This window comes from Haliotis cracherodii, unplaced genomic scaffold, assembly GCF_022045235.1.
Source record: "Haliotis cracherodii isolate W230 unplaced genomic scaffold, xgHalCrac1.p SCAF_1, whole genome shotgun sequence".
In the NCBI taxonomy this organism is placed as follows: domain Eukaryota; kingdom Metazoa; phylum Mollusca; class Gastropoda; order Lepetellida; family Haliotidae; genus Haliotis; species Haliotis cracherodii.
Genome location: NW_027266264.1, coordinates 48,099,630 through 48,118,937, shown reverse-complemented (window position 1 = coordinate 48,118,937; position 19,308 = coordinate 48,099,630). Strand labels below are relative to the sequence as shown.

The 19,308-nt window shown below is 37.3% G+C and overlaps 1 protein-coding gene across 1 annotated transcript in view; it reads right to left on the bottom strand.

Annotated features, from left to right (window-relative positions):
- The window catches only part of LOC139456081 (putative ammonium transporter 2), a 52,636-nt gene that overhangs the window by 11,622 nt on the left and 21,706 nt on the right, over window positions 1-19,308 (bottom strand). The window contains exon 2 of the mRNA XM_071237596.1: window positions 245-511. Coding sequence (XP_071093697.1) covers window positions 245-511 — 267 coding nt within the window. The remainder of the gene's footprint in view (window positions 1-244; window positions 512-19,308) is intronic.

Below are 19,308 nucleotides of genomic sequence, written 5' to 3'. Positions count from 1 at the left end.
AGATTTTAGCAATATTCCAACACAATCAGGACGGACTTCACACATTGTACCCATATTGGGAATAGAACCCGGGCCTTCAGATGACGAGCGACCGCTTTCAGCAACATGGTTTTTCACCGCTCCAATCTATGTGTACATTTCTCTTCATACACATACATACATGTACCTTAAAGTGAACATTATAGTGTTACATTGTTGTATACACGGCGAGTTAATAGCACATGCATGTGTAGAAATGCGTTACCTGAAACGATCGTTGTAGCTGTCGTTGCAAATGACGCCTGAAAAAAGAACTTTGAATACACGTATCCCAAACTTTCCTCGTCCGCCGTCACAAAAAAGTCCCCCCAGCCGTTGAAAGGGTTAACGTAGCGTTCATCTTCTCCAAAACTCAGGCCATATCCGAACATCCAGTATGTCAGTCCTCCACAGATGACATCCACGGCGTTCTTCACCATGATGTTTACTTCATTCTTACTGTGGACGGAGCCACTTTCCAACAGACCAAACCCTGTAATATACAGACGTTTTTGTACATACATGAAGAGCTTAGCGCCATAAGGGCAAATTTCATATGGAGTCTGTTTTGAGAAAAGTGATGAATATTGTTATAAAAAACATTCAAAAAAGGAAATAAACTTACGTTTTTAATTTGTGTAAAGGTGGAAAGGGCAAATTTTTACCCTCAGGCATTTGCATGGGATTTAATATATATATATATACACACACACACACACACACACACACACACACACACACACACACACACACACATATATATATAAATGTTTTGTTTCATCTGTGTTTCCTTTGCAACCGTCAATAAATCTTTCAACAGTTCGTTTGTTGTTTCAACTTTTCCAGAAAGCAAAGTGATCTTCCCTAATCATGAAAAGACATTATCCATGGTTCAACGATACCTGCCTATTTTGAATCAAAGTATTAAAATGGAGAAGATATTGAGCAAATACAAAATTATCAACAGCCAAAGGGTACTCGTGAAGAGCAACCTCCTCGTGGTGAGTGCTGGGTGACGCAAATAGCTCTTCCCCCGTGTGGAACCGGGGTAGAATATTTCCACAGCCTCCCATTGCTGGTCGTAAGAGGCGACCAAAGTGGGCAGCCCGTTTGCCGTGGGTTGCGTCCCTGTGTCGGCGGAGGACGGGAGTCTGGTAGTTGAGGGCACTGGTTCCTGGAACAGTGTTCCTTTGCCCAACACACTACTTCGACCCTTACTTCGCCTAGACGGGTGGTAAGATGGGCCCGGTCTTATCAATCGGCTGGTCACGCCAAGCCCTGTGCATAAAATTGTGTATGCACACACGTGATTTTTATAAATGTATTCTTTTGACTTGGTTGTATATAACATGCGTGAATTCTCAAACTATTAATGTAACAATTTGCCTAGAGTCTTATGCCTGAAGGCGGTGGCTCATGGGCCAATCTGGTGATATTGACCTCCAAATTCGGTATGTGTCCAATTTCTTGTCATGGGCCGAGCCAGCCTGGCATTTAATTTGGTATACAAATATTGCTATTTGCGTCATATTTGCTGGAGTATAACATCCCTGTATCCCTGGTGTTTGCATCTTGGATATCCGTTGCACCAAAACACCGTTCTTTGTAACACTCCGTGGTGGGTGGGGAGCAGGGGTGCTGAATTACTTTATTTCATCATGTCTCACCAATACCCTGGTTCAAACCGATCAAAACGTAGACATGTGGATCTAGATGACACTGATCAAAATGATAAATTATCTCGTGGACTGGACTCCTGGGCACGATTGATTGTGATCGAGGCAGCTGATAAAGAACCCTTGAAGCTTAATCCTTTTGCTATTTCAAAAACTGTTTCAGGAATATGCGGAGAGGTTAAAAATGTGACACGGCTTCGTAGTGGCGCTCTACTTGTTGAGTGTTCACGTAGACAGCAATCTCTGAATCTGCTATCTTTAACTACGTTTGCTAATATTGAGGTTGCTGTCTCCGTGCACAAAACCTTGAATTCTTGCCGAGGCATTGTTCGAGACAGAGCTCGTTGCCTGTCGGACATGTCGGAGCAAGACATTACAGATGAATTGACAAGTCAAGGGGTAACTGCAGTTAAGCGCTTTACAATGAAATTTAGAGACGGTGGCACCATCCCGTCTAACAACTATATGCTAACTTTTGCACTGTCCACCCTACCTACATCTATTAAAGCTGGTTATCTTAACATCGGAGTGGAGGTGTATGTCCCCAATCCACTCCGATGTTTCAAGTGCCAAAGGTTTGGACACGGATCAAAATCTTGTGTTCACTCTGTCGTCTGTCAACGCTGTGGTGACGGCCACGACAACACCGACTGTACAGCTGACATAAAATGTGTAAACTGCAAAGGTCAACATCTGGCTTCATCAAGATTATGTCCTGAATGGCAAAAGCAATCAAAAATCCTGAAACCCAAACATGAGAACAATATCTCGTTTTACGAAGCTAAGAAGCTTATTGAAAATCAATCTCCTCCAACTCCACTGACCAGAACCTATTCTGCTGCTACAGCTATCTCTACTCCTTCAACTCCTCTCACAGTTTCAATTTCTATCCAGACTGTTTTGACATGGATTACGTCAGATCAACCTGTTAGGATATCTTCTGCCATAACCTCCAATAGTTCTTCAACTCAAACAATAAGCTCATCTGAACCATTGACTGATGAATCTGATGTTGAGTCTGGTCCTAAAGAGCCAGAGGCTGCAGAACCAGCTACTATCAAATCTGCCGTTACTACTCTAACAAGAAAAGAAAAAAAAAATAAACAGAAAACAGACTACCATAAAATCCTCGTCTTCAGAGGTTCTTCTCCACAACTCCTTTGGTGCTCTGGACATGGATGTAACCCCATCGTCCCAGAGCAATAGTAGGAGTCCTTCTTCCCCACGTGCCCGTGAGAGATCCCCCATAGAACCACCATGACACATTGTCCTAAATTAATTCAGTGGAATTGCAGAGGACTTAGGAATAATTTTAATGAAGTTCAATTATTAGCACAAGACTATAAACCATCAGCTTTTAGTTTACAAGAGACCTATCTTAAGCATACTGATAAATTTGAATTGCGTCAGTACAATTCTTATCATTCTTTTTCACCTCCGGGTGATAAAGCCACTGGCGGTGCTTCCATTTTGGTGAGGCAGGGCATCATCCACAGTCCTGTTCATCTCAAATGTAACCTTCAGGCTGTTGCTGTCCGTCTTACTCTACAAATAACTTTAACACTTTGTTCCCTATATATTTCTCCATCCTCAAATTTGCAGCAGTCTGACCTTCAGGATTTATTTGACCAACTCCCTAAGCCCTGTATCATCATGGGTGATCTTAATGGGCATAACCCTCTATGGGGAAGTTCCTCTTCAAATAATAAAGGGAAAATCCTTGAGGATTTTATTGCTAACAATAATCTATGCATCTTCAACGACGGCTCGAACACATATTTACATCCTGCAACAGGTACGTACACTGCATTAGATCTGTCAATCACAGATTCTAACTTATATAATGATTTTGAGAGGTCAGTCCATGATGACCTTTGTGGAAGTGATCATTTTCCGACAGTGCTTACAGCTATAAACCCAACTGATGATCCACCTATAACAAGATGGAATTTTTCTAAGGCAAATTGGCCGTTATTTCAGAACATATGTACTGACAAATTGCAACATGAACTTTTTATGGATGTACCTGACCCGATTCAGTTGTTTTCCGATCAACTGAAAGGTATAGCTGATGAAACTATTCCTAAGTCCTCTGTGAACCCACATATTCGTAAACCATGGTTTACTTATGAATGCAAACAAGCTAGGAAGCGTAGGAAGAAGGCCGAGAAATACTTTCGACGCCATCCTACTGTTCATAATTTGAATACTGTAAAAATTACTTATGCTAAGGCTCGACGAACTTTTAAACTCAATAAACGACAGACCTGGAAGGATTATGTTTCCAAAATAAATTCTCGCACGCCTATGTCAAAGGTGTGGAACATGATCCAAAAAATCAAAGGCAAAGGTTCCAAATCAAGTATTCATCATCTCAAAGATGACCATAATTTATTGACGGAAAAATCAGATATTGCAAACAAACTGGGTGAAACTTTAGCCAATCATTCTTCTTCGTCAAACTATAATCCAAAGTTTCAGAAGTATCAACAACAACAAGAAAGGAAAAAAGTCAATTTTATTTCTGACAATGGTGAAGATTATAACGAAGTATTTTCACTACATGAGCTACACACTGCTTTAGCTCAAGCTCATGATACTGCAACTGGTGCTGATGATATCCATTATCAGCTTCTAAAACACTTGCCTGAATCTTGTCTTACAACACTCCTGAATATTTTTGATGATATTTGAACAACGGGACATTTTCCTCCTTCGTGGAGAAATGCCATCGTTGTACCCATACCAAAGCCTGGCAGGGATCATACAGATCCATCCAATTACCGACCTATTTCATTAACTAGCTGTGTTTGTAAAACCATGGAGCGCATGGTGAATAATCGCTTAGTTTGGTTTTTAGAAACCAACAATTTAATCAGTGATATCCAATGCGGTTTTCGTAAAAACCGAAGTACAATCGATCATTTGGTTCGTTTAGAATCATTCATTAAAAATGCTTTTATAAACAAACAACATGCTGTACATTTATCTTTTTCGATCTTGAAAAAGCTTACGATACCACTTGGAAGCATGGTATTTTAAAAGATTTACATGACTTTGGTTTAAGAGGCCGGTTGCCTCAATTTGTATCACAATTTTTAACTGACAGACAATTTCAAGTTCGTGTTGGATCAACCCTGTCTGATCATTATAATCAGGATCAGGGGGTTCCACAAGGCAGTATTTTGTCTGTTACCTTGTTTAGCATCAAAATAAATAGTTTATCTAAAGTATTAAATGACTCAATCGATGGGTCATTGTTTGTGGATGATTTTAATATTTCATGTCGTGGTAAAAATATGCGTACAATTGAAAGACAGTTACAGTTGTGTCTTAATAAAATTCATAAATGGTGTCTTGAGAATGGATTTAGGTTCTCACAGACAAAGACAAATTGTATACATTTCTGTCGGAAATATAAAACTCATAAAGACCCAGAGCTCTCTTTAGATGGTACTCCAATTAAGGTTGTAAAAGAAGCCAAATTTCTGGGATTGATTTTCGACCACCATTTGACGTTTTTGCCACATATTAAATATTTAAAGACTAAATGCCTGAAGGCCCTTGATTTGTTGAAAGTCGTATCGAATTCTAAGTGGGGAGGGGATCAGACAACCCTTCTTCACTTATATCGATCATTAATCCGCTCTAAATTAGACTATGGCTCCATTGTGTATGCTGGAGCTTGCAAGAGTAATTTAAAAAAGTTAGATTCAATCCACCATCAGGGACTTAGACTGTGCCTTGGTGCTTTTAGAACTTCTCCTGTTGACAGTCTCTATGTCGAGGCTGATGAACCCTCTTTGAAACTACGCCGTATTAAATTATCTCTTCAATATATCACAAAATTACACTCTAACCCTTCTAATCCTGCATATGCCTCCGTTTTTCATCCTCAATATGAAGAACTGTTTCTGAGGAAACCAAAGCTGGTTCCCCCACTTGGAATTCGGATTAAATCAAATGTTATTGCTGCCCATATAGATTTAGATCTCATCTCTCCTTACCGCCTTTTGTCTTCTCCTCCCTGGCAGTTGGTGAGGCCAGAAGTAGACATTTCCCTCACACGTTTTATAAAATCTGAGACCAATCCACTCGTATATCAATCAATTTATAAACAAGCATATTTACAGTTAAGAAATAAATACGACCCTCACCATTCAATCTTTACTGATGGATCCAAGGATGGTGGCCAAGTAGCATCTGCCACCGTCATTGGATCAAAACATTTATCGTCCAGAATACCAGATAATAGCTCTATATTCACTGCTGAGGCCAATGCTATCCTTACAGCCTTGGGATACATTCAAAAACAATCTGTATATAAACGATTTATAATCTTTTCTGATTCTTTATCTTGTCTTCAGGCACTAAAAAAAGTCTCTTCTAGTCATCCAATCATTTTAAACATTTTAGAACTTTATAATAATCTTTCAACTGGCCAATACGACATCGTCTTTTGTTGGTTGCCCAGTCATGTGGGCATAAAAGGCAACACAATGGCTGATGCTGCTGCTAAAGCAGCCCTCAACAAATCTGTGACACCACTTCTAATTCCATTCAGTGATTATAAACCTGTGATCAGATGTTACATCAGAGATCTTATGCAAATGAAGTGGGACACCCAAGTAGGTATCAATAAATTACATCAAATTAAGCCAACTTTCGGTTACACCTACTTGGGGTGTCAGTCCAGATTTGAAGAGGTCATTTTACGACGATGTCGTATTGGCCATTCAAGATATACACACGAATATCTATTAAAAGGTGAGGATCCTCCATTTTGTATCCCTTGTGATGAGAGAATCACAGTCAAGCATGTCCTGCTTGACTGTATTGATTTTTCCATTACAAGGGATAAGTATTTCAAAGTTTCGTCCATCAAGGATCTTTTTAGTATCAGTGCTCATTTACTCATCGGTTTTTAAAAGAAATAGAATTAATAGATAAATTTTGATTATAATATGTATAGTTTATAGGAAGTGATTTTAATTTGGTGAATAAAATTCATGACTTGGATTGTTAGTGGCTGTTTCTTCAAAGGGGGTTGAAGTATCGTAAAACAATTGTTCCCCTGGGAAGGTACGTACGTCCGGTATCATTCAAAGTATCTTTTCATTTTGCTGTGATTTTAATCGTAGCATTTTTGTTGATTTTAACTGTTTGGCTAATCTTTCTGATCATCGCCAGTAGCCCGAGGGATGGTATAAATCCTGCTGGGGACCATGTAGGTAGCAGAAGTACCGTAAGTCCCCATGGTCCCTAGTATGGTGGCCTAGCTTTGGTTGCTGGCGATCTACAGCCCGTTTTTATACTGTGTCGTCTGATTTAATTTGATCGTTTTATTGCTCTAAAATTAGTTTTTAACATTATAATCTGTGATATATTGCTAATTGTTGTACTGTCCTTCGGCGACAGGTTTATATATATAATATAAATGTTTACCTTGTTCAAGTCACGATATGGCTGAAATAGTGCCGATGTGACTTTAAATATTAACTCACTCACTCACTCACTCACTCAACAGCCAAAGACAAACCAAAAATCTTAGAAAGATTTTGACAAGTTCTAAATTTGATTCTGTTGTCATCACTACACAGGTTTCTAAGTGCGGTGACAAATGTTGCCTAACTTGCAGCAATATAATTGAAGGCTGTTCAGACCAAATTACAAAGGACACTAAATTTACTGTAAAACAAAATATGACTTGTGATACTAGAAATGTTATTTACTTGATTGTTTGCAGTGGATGCAATGAAAAGTATATCGGAAAGACAGAACTTAAATTAAAAAGAAGAATGAATCTTCACCGTTCACAAATAAAGCAGCCACACAACCGCACGATTCCATTCAGTGAACATTTAGAAGCATGTCGAAGCGGCAACTTTTTAGTTTTCCCGTTATATAAGCTAAATTTTGATCATGAACCTACATTGTTTCAAAAAGAGCAAAATTTCATTCATAAATACGCGCCTTAGTTAAATGTAAAGGCGTAAGTTATTTGTCCATTGTCACCTTGGTATTATGACGTCATAGTTTCCTAAGTGTTATGGCGTATATATAAACTACTACTTAAAGTACAAACACATTCTATTGAAGTACTTTTAAATGATTTAAACTAATGCCAACTTTGTTGAAATAGTTTAAATATAATAAAAATGTGTCCAAACTTTCAACATCTCTCTCAGACAACCAGTCTCAACCACACACGGAAATGAGAGCTAAAAGGGCCAAAATCTGGCAAAGTGACTTTGGCCCTTTTGGAACTTGACTTTGGCCCTTTTATAGAATTTTAAGTGACTATATTTCAAAAACGCATCAATGAGATACGTACCATGCCGCATTTTTTAACAAGGATCCCCAATGAATGGCTAATGGTAAACTGAACTACTGCAAGTTAGGAATGTAGTGATTCAATAAAGCTGTTGTGGAGTGACTAATTTAATGCCGTACCATATAGATGACTGTATATTAGTCATTTAGTCATGAAAAATATGTCTCTTCCTTTCGGCTATGACCAAATAAACAGTGTGTGTGTGTGTGTGTGTTTGTGTGTGTGTGTGCGTGCGTGCGTGCGTGCGTGCTTGCGTGCGTGCGTGCGTGCGTGCAGTTTAACATTGATACCCTACTCTGACAAAGACACTCCGAGTCGACCAGTGGTTATTTTATTCCCTTAATGCCAAGCCCCAGGTATGGTAACAACAAGAACCATCTATATATCCTTCGGAATGACGTGGCAGAGAGAGAGAGAGAGAGAGAGAGAGAGAGAGAGAGAGAGAGAGAGAGAGAGAGAGAGAGAGAGAGAGAGAGAGCAACTGATCGATCTTCTACTCTCCGGGAAGACGCCCTATCTACTAGACTACGGAGGCACTGTTCCAGAATAAAGCACATTGAGAAGTGTACCGGCCGCAACAAATAAAAGCATAACACTGGATACGTACACCACAGAAATGGTCAATGATTTGAACTTTTCTCCTATTTCACGTTGATTTAAGCTATTATATTCGAAAATATGACTTAGAACACAACAATCGGATCCCTACAAAAACTGATTAAATATAACATGTCACAATGAACGCACATTTTATCCCCTTTCATTCTACGTCATCATAGATGTAATGGCATTTTTTGAACGATCTGGAAATCGCCTCTCATATTTCTGGCTGGTTGATTACGTCTCAATATTCAATAATTGGTCGTCACAAGACCCTCATGGGATATCATTGAAATATGATAATACATCTTATTAGTGTGTAGATGAGTTTTTCAGGCATTGACATCAGCAGACATATAGTTTTGTAAGGACAGTGGTTCCACTTCGTATGGATATTAGCTGCAGTGCTATCTATATTGTTGATGTTGATTTGGGTGAATATAATTATACGTCCCAAAGGGCAATATTCACGTAAAATGACGATGGTACAGACGATAGGAAGATGGGTGCCCGGTCGCAACTAAAAAAAGCACGAAATATATTTATGCACTACGTTCTATTTTTTTTAAATCGCACCTTACCGTATTACTATATAAATATGACAAAGGTGTACAGTCAAGTTCAAGTTACATGGCCAAAACCTAATCCGAATGTAGTTGAGCTCCAGCTGAGAATGCTTTAAACATGTCGACAAATGTTCGAATTTCTAGAGATATGAGATATTATTTCTACCATAGAGACGAGCGACAAACGTCATCTGATATCCCCTGGACTGGTAATGGTTGAGTGCACAGGATTCAAATTGAAACTAAGTTGCTACTCTAATACTCTGTAGATATCCGCAGCACGAAGTGAATACAGGAAATAGGTTACTTTAGTACCGCATCTTAGCCAGAATTGTTCATGTCCTGCATGACCGTGTGCCAGGAGAACCTCAATGAATTCCACCGGTAATGTTATCGAATGAGATACCACTTACAACTGCCGATGCGAACCTATAGCTAATACATTTCCATGGTAACAGCTGTATACAAATACAACAATGGTATGGAAAAGGTCGTGTTGCTTCCACATATTTTATCATATCAGCTGCTATTTTAGCTGGAGATTTTGTAAATTATACACGAATGCCTTTTGTTATCTTTCAGAGTGTCAAAGATATAACAGTCCCATTTGAAGATGTTCTTCAACTGTATGTGCAAAAAATATCACATCCTCCATTATTTTCATATTACGTGAGAGCACAGATGGCATATTTGTCTTATGCGCCGCATTTAGCTTTGAAGAGTTGCGTTTCTTAGGAGAACCAGAAACACACGTTTGTGGGTTCGAATTTCAAATACGCTGTGATGATGTTTCTTGGTTTGTCAGCACCATACCCGTGCTTGTTGGTTTTACCAAAGTGGTTACGTCGAACACCAGCATCAATGTGTGCTTACCTCCCACATCAAGCTGACGTGCCGTGATGTTGCTGGTGTACTGCTCAAAGCACCGTTAATCCCAACTCACTCACTTATCAATGAACCATGTTAGTTTAGCTCGTTCAAGCGGCAGTGCTGATGATTTACAAAGTGCGTTACAAAGTACAACGCATTACATGTAGCATATCGATCACAGCTAGTGACTCAAATGCGTAAAATACAAATACATTATTTCCTGTTATTAGAAATACTGAACAATATCAACAATACTTCCAAAATATAGAGAATCCATGTTGTCAATTGTGTTAGTATTATCAGGCTACTGAATATAAATACATGTGAGAATATAAGATGCACTGATACATTTAACCACCCCCGCTCCCATCTCCACCCACTGTCGAGTGCTTATTGAGGTGAACTTGAATGTTGATTTGAATTAATTGTGCTTAGCTCTGTAAGCCGAACTTGACATTTCTAACTTAACGAACACTCAGTGCCGTAAATCACTTAACTCTATGACATGCTAACAGCTACTCCTCTACCTACTTGAGGTATACTGAAAGTTTAGACAAGGAACAGGAGCAGCCATTGTGATTTATAGTCAAGGCTTTCTGGTGATAGAACTTCTTAAAGCAGGAAATGTATAGATCAAATGTTCGTTTCTTTGGATTAAACTTAAATTTTATGATGAAATTAGACCCGTTCTTTTACATGAACATTGCCTTAAATATGTTATATCAAGGTCTGTGTATTGAACATAAAGGAACTACAAACCATTCCGTTTGAGCTTTGCATTAATAAATAGAACTGTTCGAGATATTTTTAGAAGCAAATATTTTCAGCCATGATAACACCAAACTAATTAAATACGTTGGTATATCCTACTTATTCATTATGTGAATCGTAAATAAATATTAAAAGTACACATTAATATTACAGAGTTAACTTTCTTGTCTGTGGAAAAATACACATAACCTGATGTTTATTAACGACTAATTGGTCGTAGAGTGTGTGTTGTATCTCACATCGCTTTTCTTTGTCCTGGGAATATCAATACTTGGATCAGATAATTAGCTCTTAGAAGCCTTCCAGGACTAGATAAAGACCTTATCTGTATACTTGGACATTACCTGTAGTCAAAGGCAAAATCCTAGACCAACATGCCAAAAATAATGAAATCAATTTCTTCTCAGTAAGATAAGAACAAAATTACTTGGTACATTCAACCACTCTTGAAGCGGTAAATTCGAAGTTAGTAAATCATGTCAATGCATATATATGATACGTTTGGCTAGTAGAAAAAAAATGTAAGGGTTTCAAAGGAAATGTATTTTACGGGATCAATTATACTGGCTATCAATTGTACACTTTATTCATATTTCGCATGCATGTGTTTCGGTTGCGCATTTCATTGTTGAACTTTTTTCTCTCAAAACTGGGTATTACGCCTCTCGCTAATATGTTTCATATTCATTCAATCTGCACTGTCATCTGTGAACGGAACATGAAGGCCAGATTTCAACTTCATTAGTCCAGCAGTAGCAGTTCTAAATACAGTAAACTACGTTTATAACGAACCCAAAGGGATCACTAATATCAGTTCGTTATAACAGTAGTTCGTAATAAGCATATATACAGCATATATACAACAAATGGCCGGGACCAAAACATAAATTCGTTATATCCGCCTGTTCGTTATAAGCATGTTCGTTATAAACGTAGTTTACTGTATACCCAAGGATAAGCATTATAAGAGAATTGAAGACCATGATCAAAATTCAAATCAAAGGCAAAATATGAACGTTATTTGAGCCCCACTACAATTTACATCGATATTCAAAAACATACTTTTGGGCCAAATTTTGATTCATCACACGTTAAAACTACATGTAGCATTCCTAGATTTAGCTTAACTGGTCCACTGATTTCTTGAGAAGATGTAGTTTAAAGACGACACACACGACATCGGTATGTTTTGACAAAAGCTCCGAAGGTCCCCAAGAAAGACACGTCATTTAACATTGTGAAACAGTTCATACCCCCCACGGATGTTTGACCGTATTAAATCACCTTGAAAGAAAACATATGTTCGATAACGGGCTTCAATTTTGGAGGAAAAGGAGGTGACCGATATGGTTATTTACTTTTACAACTTGTACTCAGCACTCTAATCTCGGCTTGAATTGATCCGAGGAACTGCATTTCTAATTATCTTCACATCAATCCATATTCATTTATTAACAGTATTCATGGTTCAGTGTATACAAAGTCATCCGAAGTAAATAATAATCCATCCTAGTTATACCCGACGATGTGGAGTCAAATACGTTATCTTCCGGAAGGCAGCCACCCCCCCCCCCCCCCCCCCCCCCCCCTGGGTCCAATGTGTACGGTGAGATAGACAGGGCTTAACCATAACTGACAATAACAATCAGTGCGTGGGTGATACTGGATTTTCTCGAAAGTCGGAATAAGAGTCATAGTTCGTACTAATGGCAGTGCCACAAAATACTTTCAAAGCATGATACTCTTTGTTTATGCATAAGCATACTGTTTAAAATCACGTCTTATCTGTTTGCAACAGACGCATTCGTTTGACAAATTGCGTTTGAGAAACAGTCCATTCAATGCAAGAAGATTCAGATTACCCATTACGATTAATAACCACTTACAGATCAATATACATTACGTGCAATCGGGTGCTTTGACCACTGCACTTTACCTGAGTGTCCAACATATTTCTTAAACGTTTTCTTTACTCTTTACTTAAAAGCAGCAACATCTCTGCACTTGTAGACATCAGGTATAATTCAAAATTAAGATATTGTTTTTATAATTACTTTCAACAAAATCACTAAATATGCTATCGTGTAACTGGATTTTCTGGTACCTCACTTGATTGTCTGGTCAAGATTCGATTGTTTATAGGCAGCTGTCGTATGGCAGGAGTACTGCCGTGCGGCGACAGGCAACAAAAAAACCACTTACTTTCATTATACACTTTGTGTGAGTGGTAGGACAGGACGTGCATACCCTGTTCGCGAACACCTGGCGTCATCACTGGTTTTCAGTGATTCATTCAAATGATTGTCACCGCTATTTTGCCTAAAGCCGAAAGGGATCTGTCTTTAATTTTACTTCACTCTTGTATCCTTGATTCAAGGAGTATGTAAAACGTTTAATCGATCATATTCAAGGCTTAACGAATTTACATTACACGTAAATGTTTCAGTTGAAGAAAAGGTTCGAGAGATTCGGAGAAAGAGTATAGCTAGGAACTCATAATCAAATGGAATTAAATATAACTCACTCAAAATAAATTTTGACTTTTCTGTGCCTGTATCTCAGCATTATGTTATAAAGTTTTAAACATATAACACCTCTTACGGATTACAGATCATCTCAAAGAGATACTGAAACAGATTTATTTTTCCCTCTGGTAAAATAGGTTTTCTGCCAATTGTCCACCATATTGACGTATTTAGGTGGACGCGGTTCGGAACTATCTATGGGAAAGGCCTTGATGATTTCTTTCTGCTACCCAAAGAGATTTACAGCGATGGGGCACGCAAGTGACCGAGGAAGATATCACGGAGAGACAGATCGAAGCCATCGATTGAAGGAAAAGATATTTTGTGTAGAAAACATACACGTGCCTCTTTCTTCAGGTCATGATGACATGGCAATAACTGAACACGGGTCTCTTCACTCATTGTTTCAATGAGTAGGTTGTTATCCAGAGTATTATTTCAAATTGTGGAAATGTGTCCTTAATTATTGGTGTCAATACGGACCTTTGTTTGGAGCGAATACTGTTTTTCACACCTACAAAGAATGAATAAATATCACGAGCCTGATCACCCGATCCTGTTAGTCGCCTATTACGACAAGCATAGTCGCTTTTTACGGCAAGCATGGGCGATTCTAAAAAAGAGTCATGGCAGACCTTCTGGAAATCTCTACATGAAAAAAACACAGATGCTAATAAAACAGTCTGGAGAGAAATATGCGCAGTCAGGTGTGAACGTAAACCAACAAATATGCTCCAGTTAGCCAATGCCCCTACAGTTAAATATTCTAGCTGATCACTTCTCATCTGTTAGCAGCAACAATAAGTGCAGCAAAATAAATTCCAATAGGAAAAATGATTATGCCTCATATATTAAAACAGCCTGACGAGAACTTTTCATTGAGGCAGTCAGATAATGTAAACACAAATTAATGTCAGTCTCTTAATCACATAATGTGCACAAAGTACTTGAACCTTTGTTACGACGTAAATTGTAATAACGCGGTAAATTGTAATAAACTGCGGTAAAATGTAATAACACTGCGGTAAAATGTAATTCTGCGGTAAATTGTAATACATACTGCGGTAAATTGTAATAACTTCACTGCGGTAAATTGTAATAAAAACTGCGGCAAATTGTAATAACTTAAACTGCGGTAAATTGTAATAAAACTGCGGTAAATTGTAATAACCACTGCGGTAAATTGTAATAACTTCACTGCGGTAAATTGTAATAAAAACTGCGGCAAATTGTAATAACCACTGCGGTAAATTGTAATAAAGATTATTGATTTGCAAATATACAAAGAAACTTGCATGAAATATAAAATGTGCGACCAAGCTGTTTGGAAATCCCGTGCGCGAAATACGCATCAGTCGGAAAGCGCACGTTAAATCTCCAAATTAAGTAAGTAAGTAAGTAATGTTTGGAAATCACATTCCGGACTTTGAAATGATTGATTGATAAACACTAATGAACATTAAATTCTGAATATTTGCGTTTACTATGAACCAAATTCAAATTCCATGAACAATTCCAACCTCCAGCATGTTCAAGAAGGAAATTAAAAAAAGCGATTTTGTTTCAATTTGTATCATGTTTATTGAAACACAGGTTCGTCAAATTGTAACAAACTGCGGCAAATTGTAATACCAAGTGCGGTAAATTGTAATAACATCTCCTAATCCTTCCTATTTCAAACTGAATTCAAGTTCCAGTGTTTGTTGGAACTTAACAAGATCAATTCCAACCTCCAGCATGTTTAAGAAAATATAAAAAAAGCGATTTTGTTTCAATTTCTATCATTTCTATTGAAACACAGGTGCGGCAAATTATAACAAACTGCGGCAAATTGTAATACCAAATGCGGTAAATTGTAATAACATCTCCTAATCCTTCCTATTTCAAACTGAATTCAAGTTCCACTGTTTGTTGGACCTTAACAAGATCAATTCCAATTTCCAGCATGTTTAAGAAAATAAAAAAAAGCGATTTTGTTTCAATTTCTATCATTTCTATTGAAACACAGGTGTGGCAAATTGTAACAAACTGCGGCAAATTGTAATACCAAGTGCGGTAAATTGTAATAACATCTCCTAATCCTTCCTTTTTCAAACTGAATTCAAGTTCCAGTGTTTGTTGGACCTTAACATTATCAATTCCAACCTCCAGCATGTTTAAATAAATAAAAAAAAGCGATTTTGTTTCAATTTCTATTATGTTTATTGAAACACAGGTTCGGCAAATTGTAACAAACTGCGGCAAATTGTAATACCAAGTGCGGTAAATTGTAATAACATCTCCTAATCCTTCCGATTTCAAACTGAATTCAAGTTCCAGTGTTTGTTGGACCTTAACATGATCAATTCCAACCTCCAGCATGTTTAAATAAATAAAAAAAAGCGATTTTGTTTCAATTTGTATCATGTTTATTGAAACACAGGTTCGTCAAATTGTAACAAACTGCGGCAAATTGTAATACCAAGTGCGGTAAATTGTAATAACATCTCCTAATCCTTCCAATTTCAAACTGAATTCAAGTTCCAGTGTTTGTTGGAACTTAACAAGATCAATTCCAACCTCCAGCATGTTTAAATAAATAAAAAAGCGATTTTGTTTCAATTTCTATTATGTTTATTGAAACACAGGTTCGGCAAATTGTAACAAACTGCGGCAAATTGTAATACCAAGTGCGGTAAATTGTAATAACATCTCCTAATCCTTCCTATTTCAAACTGAATTCAAGTTCCACTGTTTGTTGGAACTTAACAAGATCAATTCCAACCTCCAGCATGTTTAAGAAAATAAAAAAAAGCGATTTTGTTTCAATTTCTATCATTTCTATTGAGCACAGGTGCGGCAAATTATAACAAACCACGGCAAATTGTAATACCAAGTGCGGTAAATTGTAATAACATCTCCTAATCCTTCCTATTTTAAAGTGAATTCAAGTTCCAGTGTTTGTTGGAACTTAACAAGATCAATTCCAACCTCCAGCATGTTTAAATAAATAAAAAAAGCGATTTTGTTTCAATTTCTATTATGTTTATTGAAACACAGGTGCGGCAAATTGTAACAAACTGCGGCAAATTGTAATACCAAGTGCGGTAAATTGTAATAACATCTCCTAATCCTTCCAATTTCAAACTGAATTCAAGTTCCAGTGTTTGTTGGAACTTAACAAGATCAATTCCAACCTCCAGCATGTTTAAATAAAAAAAAAAGCGATTTTGTTTCAATTTCTATTATGTTTATTGAAACACAGGTTCGGCAAATTGTAACAAACTGCGGCAAATTGTAATACCAAGTGCGGTAAATTGTAATAACATCTCCTAATCCTTCCGATTTCAAAGTGAATTCAAGTTCAAGTGTTTGTTGGAACTTAACAAGATCAATTCCAACCTCCAGCATGTTTAAGAAAATTAAAAAAAAGCCATTTTGTTTCAATTTCTATCATTTCTATTGAAACACAGGTGCGACAAATAATAACAAACTGCGGCAAATTGTAATACCAAGTGCGGTAAATTGTAATAACATCTCCTAATCCTTCCGATTTCAAACTGAATTCAAGTTCCAGTGTTTGTTGGACCTTAACAAGATCAATTCCAAACTCCAGCATGTTTAAGAAAATATAAAAAAAGCGATTTTGTTTCAATTTCTATCATTTCTATTGAAACACAGGTGTGGCAAATTGTAACAAACTGCGGCAAATTGTAATACCAAGTGCGGTAAATTGTAATAACATCTCCTAATCCTTCCAATTTCAAACTGAATTCAAGTTCCAGTGTTTGTTGGAACTTAACAAGATCAATTCCAACCTCCAGCATGTTTAAGAAAATAAAAAAAAGCGATTTTGTTTCAATTTCTATCATTTCTATTGAAACACAGGTTCGGCAAATTGTAACAAACTGCGGCAAATTGTAATACCAAGTGCGGTAAATTGTAATAACATCTCCTAATCCTTCCTTTTTCAAACTGAATTCAAGTTCAAGTGTTTGTTGGACCTTAACATGATCAATTCCAACCTCCAGCATGTTTAAGAAAATATAAAAAAAGCGATTTTGTTTCAATTTCTATCATTTCTATTGAAACACAGGTTCGGCAAATTGTAACAAACTGCGGCAAATTGTAATACCAAGTGCGGTAAATTGTAATAACATCTCCTAATCCTTCCGATTTCAAACTGAATTCAAGTTCCAGTGTTTGTTGGACCTTAACATGATCAATTCCAACCTCCAGCATGTTTAAGAAAATATAAAAAAGCGATTTTGTTTCAATTTCTATTATGTTTATTGAAACACAGGTTCGGCAAATTGTAACAAACTGCGGCAAATTGTAATACCAAGTGCGGTAAATTGTAATAACATCTCCTAATCCTTCCAATTTCAAAGTGAATTCAAGTTCCAGTGTTTGTTGGAACTTAACAAGATCAATTCCAACCTCCAGCATGTTTAAATAAATAAAAAAAGCGATTTTGTTTCAATTTCTATTATGTTTATTGAAACACAGGTGCGGCAAATTGTAACAAACTGCGGCAAATTGTAATACCAAGTGCGGTAAATTGTAATAACATCTCCTAATCCTTCCGATTTCAAACTGAATTAAAGTTCCAGTGTTTGTTGCAACTAAACATGATCAATTCCAACCTCTTGCATGTTTAAATAAATAAAAAAAGCGATTTTGTTTCAATTTCTATTATGTTTATTGAAACACAGGTTCGGCAAATTGTAACAAACTGCGGCAAATTGTAATACCAAGTGCGGTAAATTGTAATAACATCTCCTAATCCTTCCTATTCAAACTGAATTCAAGTTCCAGTGTTTGTTGGACCTTAACATGATCAATTCCAACCTCCAGCATGTTTAAGAAAATATAAAAAAAGCGATTTTGTTTCAATTTCTATCATTTCTATTGAAACACAGGTGCGGCAAATTGTAGTGAGTGAGTGAGTGAGTATGGTTTTACGCCGCTTTTAGCAATATTCCAGCAATATCACGGCGGGGGGACACCAGAAATGGGCTTCACACATTGTACCCATGTCGGGAATCGAACCCGGGTCTTCAGCGTGACGAGCGAACGCTTTAACCACTAGGCTACCCGACCGCCCCGCGGCAAATTGTAACAAACTGCGGCAAATTGTAATACCAAGTGCGGTAAATTGTAATAACATCTCCTAATCCTTCCGATTTCAAACTGAATTCAAGTTCCAGTGTTTGTTGGACCTTAACAAGATCAATTCCAACCTCCAGCATGTTTAAGAAAATATAAAAAAAGCGATTTTGTTTCAATTTCTATCATTTCTATTGAAACACAGGTGCGGCAAATTGTAACAAACTGCGGCAAATTGTAATACCAAGTGCGGTAAATTGTAATAACATCTCCTAATCCTTCCTTTTTCAAACTGAATTCAAGTTCCAGTGTTTGTTGGACCTTAACATGATCAATGACAACATCCAGCATGTTTTAGAAAAAGAAGACAAAGCGATTTTGCTTCAATTTCTATTATTCTAATCAGATGCGGCAAAAGTTTACAAACTGCAAAAAACTGCTGCGAATTGAACGGAAGGAATATATGTGCGTTGAAAATGTACAAGTATTCTACATGGAAGTCGAACCCTGACATTCCTATACTTCACACTGGTACCACCATCGAAAATATATAAGATTACATGTTTTGACATGAAACACGATCCTTCAAATATCCCATACATTTATAATGTCCCCATTTAATTTAATTTTGAACAGCCCTCCCTGAAAAGACTAAAATGACACATGTCCAGACATTAAACTCACATATGAACTGTTCAAAAAGAGGCAATGAAATTGTTGATATCCAAATATTCGATAACGGAAAAGAGAGAGATACAGAATGATGGACAAAATGAACGATGAACCAACCATGTGACAACGATGCCAGAGATGTCAATTCGACGAACCCTGGTGTTTCAAAATCGTCAGTCTCGCTCAAT